The sequence below is a fragment of the Gossypium arboreum genome, chromosome 3 (genome assembly GCF_025698485.1).
Source record: "Gossypium arboreum isolate Shixiya-1 chromosome 3, ASM2569848v2, whole genome shotgun sequence".
NCBI classification, from domain to species: domain Eukaryota; kingdom Viridiplantae; phylum Streptophyta; class Magnoliopsida; order Malvales; family Malvaceae; genus Gossypium; species Gossypium arboreum.
This window is the reverse complement of record NC_069072.1, coordinates 131,592,594-131,605,575: the sequence shown is the minus strand read 5'-3', so window position 1 is coordinate 131,605,575 and position 12,982 is coordinate 131,592,594. Positions and strand designations below refer to the sequence as shown.

Genomic DNA, 12,982 nt, shown 5'->3' with positions numbered 1-12,982 from the left:
TGTTGGCAAATTTTAACACTAAATTTAATGTCTCAACTTGTTATGGCTCATGGTTGACCCAATACATTACGCGTATATTTGTTTTCTATTTCGTGTATAGTTTACGTGTCGCATTTTGCTTTTCTTTTTATTGACAATTAACGGTTAAAATATGATGCTAATCCATATACTTCGACAAAATTTAAATTTAGTCCTTGTATTTAAAATCTTAAAGTTTAAGTACTTTTACTTTTTATTTAAAAGTCCAATCTAATTATTACTGTTTTTTATTAAAATTTATTAATTTAGCACGTTGCTTAGGTTGTTAGCATATGATGTGACATACGATTAATGTAAACAAATTTTGATGAAAATTATCTACAACATTGTAATTTTGTTTAGGAGTTTTGTTAATTACTGAGTTTTTGCAAAATTATTAAATTTTTTATAAAATCTCTGATTCTCTTACAAGAATTATTGAATTTCTTACAAAATTGCTAAATGTTTTACTAATTTGTTATAATTTTATAAAATATTAAATCTCTTACGACAGTGTAATGTTTACCTAACTTTTTACGTCGGTCATAAATTACTAATCTTTTACTGTAATCCTTACAAATTACTAATGAATTTTTCAGAAGTTTTCTAAATTTTGAAAAATTACTATTTTTAGAAGGTTATTGGATCTCTTACAATAATTTATGTAATTTCTTATAATATTGTAAATTGTTTAACTTTTTTTTACAAAATTATTGAATTTTTTCAACATTGTAATGTTTTCAATATATTAAATTATTAAAATTCCTTACAATGTAACTTATTAAAACTCTTACAAAATCGTTGTCTTGCAAAATTACTAAATTTCTTACTACATTTTAATGCTTAGCTAATTTCTTACAATTTCATAAATTACTGAATACATATGAAATTACTAAATTACATTTGGAATGATTTAAGTAAATTACCTAATTTCTTACAACTTTCTAAATTTTATTATTAAATTATTAAATTTCTTATATAAAATAACAGAATTTCATACTATGTAAATTACTAAATCTCCTACAATTTTTTTAAAGCCCTAATACTCATTTGTTACAATATTGTAATGTTTCCAGTAAATTACTAATTCCTTACAACATAAGTCACTAAAATTCTTACAAAATGAACCTCTTGTAAAATTATTACATTTCTTACAATTTCTTTTATTATTTACCTCCTTTCTTACCAATTTTGGAATTATTGTATATCTTATAAAATTACTGACTTGCATACAAAATTATTGGATTTCTTCATAATTTATTAAAGCTCTTAAAATTTACTAAATTTCTTAGAGCATTGAAAAGTAAATCTTATTTCTTCATGCACCTATGTTTTTAAAGCTATGAGAATCTATATAATTTGATCAAAATGTGATGTACCCAAAGCATCACCCATATTTGATTAAAACTGACGCAATCGTGTCAAGGTTTAGCTATATAACCTTTTTAACAAATAATAGGTTAAACTCTCATCAGTTTATTACTAAATTTCTTTATCACTTTGTATTGTTTACTTAATTTCTTATAAATTTATAAATTACTGAATATTTATGGAATTGTTGTGTTTTTTCAATGAACTTGTTAAATTTCTTACGAATTTACTAAAACTCTTAATATTTACTGATTTTTTTTAATAACATTGTAAAGTTTTCACGTAAATTACTATATCTTTTACAAGATTATATGTAATCGGGTAATACAAGTTTTTATTAATAAAATTACTGAATCTATTATAATATTACTAAATTGTACGAGTGTTTAACATTAAACTAATGCCGATTGAGTCTTAATTCGATTGATAACGATATTGTTGTCAGTGCAAAAGGATGTGAGTTTGAGTGTGCTGAAACGTATTATCCTTTTATTTATGAGATGAGGAAATATTATGGGTAGTTCTAGGCATTGTATAAAAAAAAACATTATATGATAAGAACCTATGAGATTAATGTTAAGAAAAAAAAAAACACCAAATTAATCATTTTAGTGAAGTCCCATTTATAAAAGGCTAACTCTATAATCATGATTAATACACAAGTACTCTTGATAGAATATTCGTCTCTCTCGACTCTTTGCATCCAAATTAATTATAACTAGAAATCTTATCACATGCATATGCATGTAGAAACAACAAATTTAGAACACAAATGTGTGTTTAAAAATAACATATAATAAATAATGAAGCTTATGCTTTGAAACTAATTAATAACAACTTATGAAATATGTACGTTATTAAAATAAAAAATTAGATTAAATTGTTAATTATGATGTTGTTATTAATCTTGAGTCAGTGTCGAGTTGACTTTATAACATACACTCAATTAAATGCATTATTAATATTTACAACTAATGGATGGATGTAATAAAGTATGCATGATAAATAAAAATATATAAAAATATCAAAATAATGCTTTAATTGAGTGATAAATTGATGGTTTTATTAGTATAATTGGCATGTGTTTGAATATCATCATATATATATTTTTATTATTTTTTAAATGAAAAGATTAAAGTGCCCTAAAATATATATTATTTAATTTACGAGAGGATATTTTCATAATTTTACAAATGAATTTTAGGGTTTAAGTTACATCTTATAGGAAGGTTCCAAATTCTCATTTAGAATGCATTTACTAATTACTAGCCTCCAGTTTACCAACAAATAGATCACTAACATGTCATCATTCAAACTCAAAGATAGATAAATTGACAAAAGGTTAAATTCTGTTATTAATCCTTCTACATTAATCCCTATATTAATTTAGTCATTTTAATTTTTTACTTTTCAAATTTTAAAATTTCAATACTCAATAAACAATAATTGTTAAATACATTAAGTTAAGTTTTGTTATTTCCAAATTTTGATGCAATAAACATATTATAATATAAATAATGCAATGTCACTTGTTAGTTTTACATATTATTCACTAACAATTCTATTAATGGATTAACTTTAGGACTGAAATTTCAAGATTGAAAAATATATGGACTTAAAATGATCTAGCTAGAGAATATAGAATAAATATATAACTGTAGGGTGTTTAATTAGTTAACCAAACTGAACTAGTATTAACCAAACTTTTAATCTTTTAACTGTTAACCGAACTAAAATATTTCGTTAATTCGTCGATTAATCGAATTAACTAAAATTTATATGTTTTTTAAATAAGTGTAAAACATATCAAAATAAATAAATTTAGAATGTTCATTTGACCGAATAAACCGAACTAGTAATAGCCTAATACATATAATTTATAGTATTATTTATTAAGTTTGATTAATTCGATTAATTACTCGATTTCGAACCAAATTAACCATTAACCGAAATTCTAAAAAACCTTTAACTGACTTTCAACTGATTAACTGAATTAGAATGGTTCAGTTGATTAATTCAATTTTAACCAAAATTTGAACACCCCTATATAATCATACACCGTACAAGATTAATAATTGAATTTAAACAAACAGATTTAATTATTACTTTTTAGATCTAAACTAAAATTTCAAATTTTAAAAGGTATAACTAAAATTTACCACTTAAAAAATACAAAAGTAAAATTAATTGAATTAAACTAACTTAACACCATCTAAATCAATCAAACACCCCCAAAACAATCATATATATGTATGTCAGATCAAAATAGCAAGAGATGCAAAAAGAGCCAAGATAAACACAGAATTCAACATACCCCAAAAGCTGATAAAAAGCCCAACAATTTAAAACAACAGAAGATCAAAAAGAGAGAGTAGAAATTGGGTAAGAAAATGAAATATTTTTACCTTCCTTGTTTGATGATCCAAAAAAGGGAAAACACCCTCCCATAATCAACTACCAAACTAATCAAACAAAACCCAGACTTTCACAAAATTCTTAGAAAATTACTTCAAACCATCTTCACTTTCACACTTCAACACACACAAAAGAAAAACCATCTCTGAATTTCCTCTTAGAACCCAATATTTACCAAATCTTTTTAATTCTCTCTCTATGATCTGAAGTGCCCATTTAAGACAAGGATTGAAACCCAAAGTGGCCGATCAAGAATAAAAGAAACTTATGTAGGAAGAATAGAATCTAAAGAAAGAAGGGAAAGAAAAAGGTTTAATTTAAAGAAGTACAAAGCAGAGGCTGAATCAGTAGTTTACGTGTAATTATCCCCCACTCAGGTGATTAGTGATAAATAATCCACTGATTACACGTGTAGGTAATGATTTATGCTTTAAGACATCAACTCCAAGTTCATATTTAGGTTTTCACTTTTCATTGTCGCGTTAGATCATTTGACAACTTATAATCTTTGTCCTTTTTTAAAATTAGGGTTAGGTTTATGAAAGATTTATTATTTTATTAATAGAATTATTGGAATTAGTGTTTTGGTGCTTAATTAAAATTTTAAAATTTTAGGAGTTTAATGAATTTTTTAAATTTGAGATCATAATAAAATTTAATTAAAATTTCCAAAAAAAATATAATTGAAGTCTATCTAATTTAAATATATAAATATAATTGGAGTTGTTAAATTTTAATAATATAAATAAAAAATATGTAGAGTAAACTATAAAAGTAGTCATTTTGTTTGCCTCAGATTATATTTTAATTACTTATGTTTGAAATGTTACGTTTTAGTTATTTATGTTATCATTTTGTTACAAAGTAGTCACTTTACCGTTAAGCTCCATTACCTCTCTAACGTGGTCCTACGTGGCAATCCAAATGGGTTTTAAATGTCAACTTGAAAGTCCTATGTGGCAATCCAAATTAAATTTATTTAATTAAAAACTTATTTTCATCTCAGCAATTAGACATCCAAATTGATATTTAAAACTGATTTGGACTGCTGTAGGGAGGTAACGGAGTTTAACAGTAGAGTGACCACTTTGTAACAAAACAATAACGTAAGTGATTAAAATGTAACATTTCAAATACAAGTGATTGAAATGTAATCTAATGTAAACAAAAGTGACTATTTTTGTAATTTACCCAAAAATGTAATTCTAGAATCTTATATTGCCATAGAGAATGTAAAACCGTTTAAGAATTATATTACTATGTGCTATTGCCATGCATGAATTTAGTTCAGATCATTTCAATTCTTAATCTATTTATATTTTATATTAATTTGATTCTATTTTATAATTATTTGAATATATACATATACTTATAATTGTAATATAATTACATTGTATTTGTATTTATAAACTTAAAAAATTATATGCACCAAATACCTAAAAAAACATTATATGCAAAAAATGTGAAGGAGCAATAATACATGTATCCTTTTTAATGTATTAAATACGCCCAAAGTTTAGAATTATCCTAATTTGGATAATAAATTACCCACAATTTAAATTATCATATAAATATTATATGTGGTAATTATATACGGCAGCATTCTAAACTCCTTCGGTAACTGCCTAAATTAAGGTAGATTATTCAAATTGCAATTCATTAATAAAAATATTAATTTACAATAATAATTAAAACTCTTTTCTGGTAGCTTATAATTAAAAATAATAAATAGTGAAATAAGTTTTAGAATATAATCCAAACTTAAGGTTAAAGATATCAAAATTTGCAACCGATAAATAGATATATTAATGACGTTAGAATCATGTAAATGTAAAGCTTGAAAGTGATGCATTTCAATTTGGGGTGATGAAATTATAAGATAAAATGGAATCAATTCCATTCTTAGACAAACTGAATATTTCGCAAAAAAAAAAAAAAATGGAGAATACAAACCATCTTTTTAAAAGCTATGGTATCACCTGGTTTTCTCCACCCCACTCTTTCCATTGCAATATATATATTAAAGAATTACCTTTTAAGTATAAATGAAAAATATAAATATTAAACTACATATGATGATTTGATGGTCAAGGGTGTTCACTGTCTCAAGTATAGTCTGAGTTTGAATCGTGTTAGTCGCATTTGTTATTCGGGCTTTATCTTGTTATTTTAATTCACCAAAAAAAAATATAGACATTAATCTAAAATGCTGAGAAAAATACCCACTTGAAGAATTATTTGATCAACCAAAGAGAGAAAAGTGTTTGACTTTGAGGATTAGGCTCAAAATTTCCAAAATTCAAAGCATAAGTTCATATAAAAGATACATTAGCTGTCTCTATAAATTACTTTCAGTACAAGGTCAAAGCCAAATGGCCCCTGCATTTTTGAGCAAGTTCTTCAACGAACCATTGAGCTGAAGGGTCAAGATTGTGTTCGCCGAGCCAACAAATTTGCCACCTATAAATACCGCCGGGACCGGCGGGTTGCACCCGAGTCTCGTCAAAGCCCACTCCATTTCCTTGCCTCTTGCATCTTCGTCCAGCTCGTAGATTGCTGGGCTCACCCCTTGCTCGTAAAACAGTCTCTTGATTGCATGGCACATGCAACACGAGCTCTTGCTGAAGATCACCACTGCCTTTTGAGATGCCAGTTTCGCAACTCGATCCATATAGTGAAAATTCTGAAGAGAAATTTGAAGGTTGAAGCAAATGGTGGTTGATTGATTTGTGTGATGGATTTGACGCTGTCATGAACATAAACATATATATACATGGGTGGGGATATACGCCATTGTTTGAAGGTGGTGAGCTTGAGAATTACGTAATTAAGATGAAGGAAAAGGAGGCAAAAGGAAATGAAAAAGGTGAAGGTTCCATTGAGATATTTGGATGAATTGATGCCATGGCACCATTGATTTGATAGAGATTTGTGTGGTTTTCTCGTAGAATCTTGCAAAACTCAAATTACAAGGATAAGCCCAATGCATTGCCGAAAGAGGGGGTACTGTTCATGGCATTTTTTTTTCGTTAGAATAAAGAAAAGAATTAATTCGAATTGTAATTTGATTTGTTTATTCAGTTATTTTAGTTAGCTTATAGTTTGTTATTAGTCTTTTATATTATACCTAAATGATAATTTAATTTAATTCCTGTAATTTTTAAAATTTAAAATTTTAGTGATAACTGAATAATAGCTTTTAAATTTGTTCGAATTTTAAAAATCGTGTAGCAACAAAATTTACATACGAAATGTCAAATCAATTTATTATTTTTATATAATAATAACAAAAAAATCACATAAAAAATCTGTTGGATTCTATCTCAAACAATTCTATTCTTCTCCTCTCATTAATGATAAAATTTGACGCCAAAACGAGATTAAAGGAAAGACAAATAAATGTGGTTTAGCTTGACTCTATTCGGCTCATCAACCCTCCAACTTGTCATTGCTCCACACTTTCCCCCTCCCTTTTGATTAAATGGGAAACTGTTTTAACCCCTTCAAACTTAAAAGCATAAATTAAATAAATGATAACTAAATTAAGATTAAAATTACATTCTAGTCATTGACTCACTTAACTAGTAAAAATTACATTATGATCATTCATGTTATTGGTTTGTAATATTTTGTCACTCGTCCATTAACTTTTGTTATCTCTTAATAAAATGATTGTGTGACATGTTAATTTAAGGGTTAATAACTAATTTGGCCTATGAAATATATCTAAAGCATCACTTTGATATTTTATAAAAAAAATCAACAATAATTCTAAAAATAAAGAAATACCATAAAATTCCTAAAAAATGAAAATTCATAATTTATTTTCTAATATTATTAAAATATTTTTAAAAATTATAGTCATGCAAAATTAAAAAAAACTTTAAAATTCCAAAAAATTCTAATAAAATTTTATCAATCATGTGGAAGTTAAGATTAATTTTGATCAAAATTTTATGGAATTTTTAATTTTTTACAAAATTATAAATTATAAAAATATATTTATAATTCTAGAAAATAAAATATGAATTTTCATAATTTTTTATAAATTTATGATAATTAAAAAAACTAGAATTAATGTTAAAATTCAAAGGTACCAAATTGAAAATATAGTCCAAGGGCCAATTTAGTTATTAACCATTGAGTCAACGCGCCATGTCTATCATTTCTTTAAGAGAGTAAGAGAAGTTAATGAGGAGTGACAAAATTGTAAATACCTGATAACTTTAGTGACCATAATGTAACTTTTGTAACTAAGTGATCAAAATGTAATTTTAACCTTAGTTTAGCAATCATTTGTGCAATTTAACCAAATTCAAAATATTCATTTTTTTTTCGAATTTAAACATTCCAGTTAAATCTTTTTAACCTTTGGTTAAATAGAAAATATTCATTTTTAGGCCCTCGAGAAAACTTATAATTCAATTCAAGATCTTATAACAAAAATTTAATTTTGACCTTTTAAAATTTTATAATTATATCTTTTCCCCAAACAAAATTCATGGTTTGCCCAGTTGCATCAAATAGATTTGAATTTGAATATAATTTTTGTAACTTCTATTTTTAAATAATGACAATCCTTTCCAGAAAAAGGAAAGAAAATGCCCCCATAAACAGTTGAATTAAGACGTGTCGGAGAATGTCAAACTTTGGATAAGATAAACTTGAGAAATAAATAAGATGCTGATGATATGTAAATGCATGCATATGTTTGCATCAGAAAATTATGTAATAAATAATAATACTAATAATTCATAAGTATTTAGATTAAATTTAAATTTGGAATTGTTATTTTATTTGAATTTTATTTTGATTTCAATAGGACTAATGACAAATCATAAAATAGATGAGGATACATGAAATTTAAATTTTTATTTATTTTATATCTGAACTTGAAAATTAAATTTATTTTGATATATAAATTTAAAAATATAAAAGTTTATGCAATTTTGTCACATCATCACTTGAAAATTAAAAAATCTAATTTTAATTTTCAAGTGATGATGTGGTACAAATTTAGAGTGTCATTGTGTTTCAATAAATGAATCAGTAGTTGAACCAATCAGACCACTAGTTCTCCATTTAATCGATTTGATCCGTTCAACTATTAAGCTAATAATAATTAAATAATTAAAATTCATAAAAAATAAAAAATTATTAAATCGACTCAATCTATTCAACTACTAGTTTTGTTCCAATTTTTAATTTTACCAGTTTCGAGCAATTTCTAATTCAATTAGTTCAACCCTTTTTGTTTGGACCAATATACCAATCAATCTCGGTCCAATCGGTCCGACTGACCAATCCAATAATGTTCCAAGAACATTAGTTACATCATTAAATCTTAACGAAATTCAAATTCAAATATCAAAATAGATCTAATTACTAAGTTCAAATATCAAAATGAACCTAAAATCAATACAAATACCAAAATAAACTTGCGTTCTAGAATTATAAAAATATATATATGAGGAGTTGACTTCCATTTAATATCTTAATTTGTTGCTAATATGTTGTTAGTTTATCCAATGCAAGAGCTTAGTTACTAAAGTTTTCTCATGTAATTAAATCATATTTTTATCACCTAGATACTTGAGGAAAACATTAAGATTATATGTTACATTATCCAAAATATTTCTTTTACAGGTATTGATACGATACTACAGTGTTGGAATACTACATCACCTAGACATGTTACAAACTACAGTCCAACATTACCACTTAAATATCTGCCGTAGCTTCAAGGAACCCCCATTTGGATTAGATCACCAAGATATAACAGTGTTCGAATTAGATTCGATCTATCTGCCCATCGTTATTGAACCTTATTGTCAGAACAATGTAGGTGTTATAATGCTCTCAACAATTTTGAGTACAGTGAGATTTGGTCTGTGACTATTTATGGATAAAGGCTAGGTTGAGAATTTGGAGGACTGCTTAACTAACGTGATTGTCCTGCTATCATCATTATCGTGAAGAATTGGGGGTTCTTGGTGAGATTGATCTGTTGATTAGTGACTATCAAAAAGAATATAATCCTCCATGAAGAAAATGGCATGAGAGCATCAAATCTATTCTATAGGAGTTGTTTTACTTACTTCATTTATGATTATTTCACCAATATTGAAATCTTAAGCAAGAAGGTCTTTGAGAGAAAGTTCTTTCAAGAGTCCACTTAAAAGTGTATAACATCAAGGTTGCAGTAATATTAAGATTGATTGGGTTGTAATTGGCAGTTGTACTATTGACTTGCTAGTAGATTATTTTTCTAAATGAGACCCCTTAAAGGTAAGTGTGTTCGTTTAAATTTGTAAATAATTTTTGGTGTTGTATTGTTTCTCAGTGTTCCACGAAATATTCCAACACTCTCAGCAACGCCTTGTATAACACCTCACATAAACCAAACTTTTCACATACTGTTTTAACAAAGGCTTCCAATGCCATTTTAACGGAAGCTGCATTGACCTCCTTCAATTCTACAACACTAGAAAACAAGGCATCAATTTTACTATCCGCAACCCTCAACACTCCAGCGCACCCTGCAAGACCAGGGTTACCTTTAGCTGCTTCATCGACATTGAATTGAACGCATCTTGTAGGTGGAGGTAACCAGTATGTGTCAGCTTTAATTTTCAATGGTTTTGATACAACAAACTTAATTATAAATTTTCTTAATCAAATTTGCATAAATCATTTCAATCTTATCTAAATATATTTTCAAGTGTTACAAACTCAAAAATAAAATTTCTAAATGACTTAAAACTTTCTATAAAAGCTTTTAAGAACTCTAAGTCCTTTAAAATGTTTCTAAGCCACATTTTTTAAGGTTCCCTGTCATGTCTCAAGACACAAGCATGTTTGTCTCAAGATAGACAGATATTGAAACTAAAAATGCTTCAAAGAAACCTTGTCTCGAGACAAAAGGCAAATTATCTCGAGAACACCAACATCAAAGCAAAGGTATGCGTTAGGGGAGCCTTGTCTCGAGATAATTGAATAATTTTCTCAAGACATATGATCAATTGTCTCAAGATATGCCCATTGTGTCTCAAGACCTCAAGCTCCAATGGTCATATTTGCTCATTGTGTCTCGAGACCTCAAGCTCCAATGGTCATATTTGTTCTTCCTGTCTCGATACAAGGGTTATATGTCTTGAGACATATTATTTTAGGCTACATTAAATGCGCGAAATAAATGCTCCTAACGGCTAGAAACTCCCCCCAACGGCTTCAAATGTCCAAAAATTAGTTAGAGGGTATATATATTCATGTAACACCCCTATTCGGTCATTTGTTCGGCGAATAGTGATGTTACCAGAAAACATATATCATTTCAGAATAACAAAAACGAAGGTTTCGGAAGTTAAGTAAATAGGTAAAATTTAGCAAAACAATCTTAAAAATGTCGTTTGGCAGATTATAATCTTTAGAGTAAAAATCAAGGGAAAATAAATGTATACCAAGACAGATGTGACTTAAAAGGAAATTTTTTGGTGAAGTGTAGTCATTCAATTAATATAAGATATTCATTTTAAAAAACATCCCAAAATAATTTATATTTTGCTTTAACAAAAGAGACTAAGACTACAAGCCACCTCGTATGATATACATGTTACAACGAATCAATGAATGGCTCACAATGAGGCCACAATGTCTGGCTGAGTCTCTTGCAAGAGTCCGCAGTCTTTACCAAACCTAAAATGGTAAGAGAAAACTAGGTAAGTTCAAATGAACTTATGAGCCCCAAAGCAACTCATTGACCTTTCGATCAAGGTTTCAAGAAATGTAATCAAGTTAAATAAATAAGACAATGAACATAATCAAATAGTTCACACGCGGATGCAACATTATAAATGTGTACAACCCGAGGGTTGAATCATAACATAAAATAAGTATGGTTCCTTGGCGGACACTGTCCGCTTCTAAGTACGAATTAATATAACTTCAATTCACATGCGAATATCATCTATTTCTTATTACAAATCACAAGTAAATTTCAAAGTTCAACCAGTGTTAGTTCACATGCGGATACTTATCAAAATTAACACATATCACACTGATGCCCATCAGTTTACGTACTATTCATGTGCAGACATTTTTACATAAAACATGTATGCTTTGCATGGACAGTCATGGACCCTTTCCTTGCGCTGATCCATTTAATGCTCTGAAAAGCTACGGTTTCATATACACGGTATTGCTGCGTGAACCAGTATTCATATATCTAACCAAACCTCCGCAAATCGTCCTTGTTAATTCGAACACTTATATGTTCCCCCACAAGGTCGGGGCATTCACCATTCACTGTTTGCATTTACATGCCCTACTAGAGACAAATTACATATCATTTCAAATTCTCCATACATTTATCCCATCTCATCCCCATCCCAACAGTTTCCTCCACAACCCTTCTTTCACCATTCCGGATACAGAGCTTGTGCGCCAAGGAAGAGTATCCATTTACAATCATTCATGCACATACTATTATTATCTTTTTAGTTTGTTAACACACTTGTGTGCAATAGATTAAGAATAAACTAACATACTTGATAGAAAACATTTTTATTTGCTTTAGTTGAAATTTACCAGAAGCACAAGTGAAAGGAACTTACCAAAGATTATCACAAAATTTTTGTCTATTCTACGGGTTTTTTCCCTTTTTAACCAGGGCCTTCTCTCGTTTCTTTAACTAAATAAAATCAAACACTATTAATTACTAGAACAACTAAAACTTTAATGTAAAAAATGAGAGTCGGAAACATACAACCAAAAACTAAAAGGAGTTTCCTTCCTCCCAACCTTCAATGAAAACCTATATAAACAATTCTCATTATCCTTTCATTCCTTGGATTAAACAAAATAAGGAATCAAGAATTTAACAACAACTGACTCAAAAAGGTTAATTGCTAATCAAGCTGGCAAACTGGTTCCTTCTACAAGTAACGAAGAACACTCTAGGTTTCTTTTGAATTAACAAGGATGAACAGAGAAAAGGAAAATAAAGTCTTTTTCTCTGTTAACTTCTACCCTATTTATAGAAGAATTAGATTGTAATCTCACTCAAAGCAGGATGCCTAGTGAAATTACATGCACATAATATTCCACTAATCACACATGATTCCACTAATTAGACACAATTCCACTAATCGAACACAATCATAAAAGTTTTATAGGTGTC

At 27.9% G+C, this 12,982-nt stretch overlaps 1 protein-coding gene across 1 annotated transcript; it reads right to left on the bottom strand.

Annotated features, from left to right (window-relative positions):
- Window positions 1-6,093: 6,093 nt before the first annotated feature.
- LOC108475785 (monothiol glutaredoxin-S10-like) lies at window positions 6,094-6,646 on the bottom strand. Its single transcript, XM_017777766.2, has one exon. The coding sequence runs from the start codon at window positions 6,473-6,475 to the stop codon at window positions 6,167-6,169; it is 309 nt and encodes a 102-aa protein (XP_017633255.1). The 5' UTR covers window positions 6,476-6,646; the 3' UTR covers window positions 6,094-6,166.
- Window positions 6,647-12,982: the final 6,336 nt, after the last annotated feature.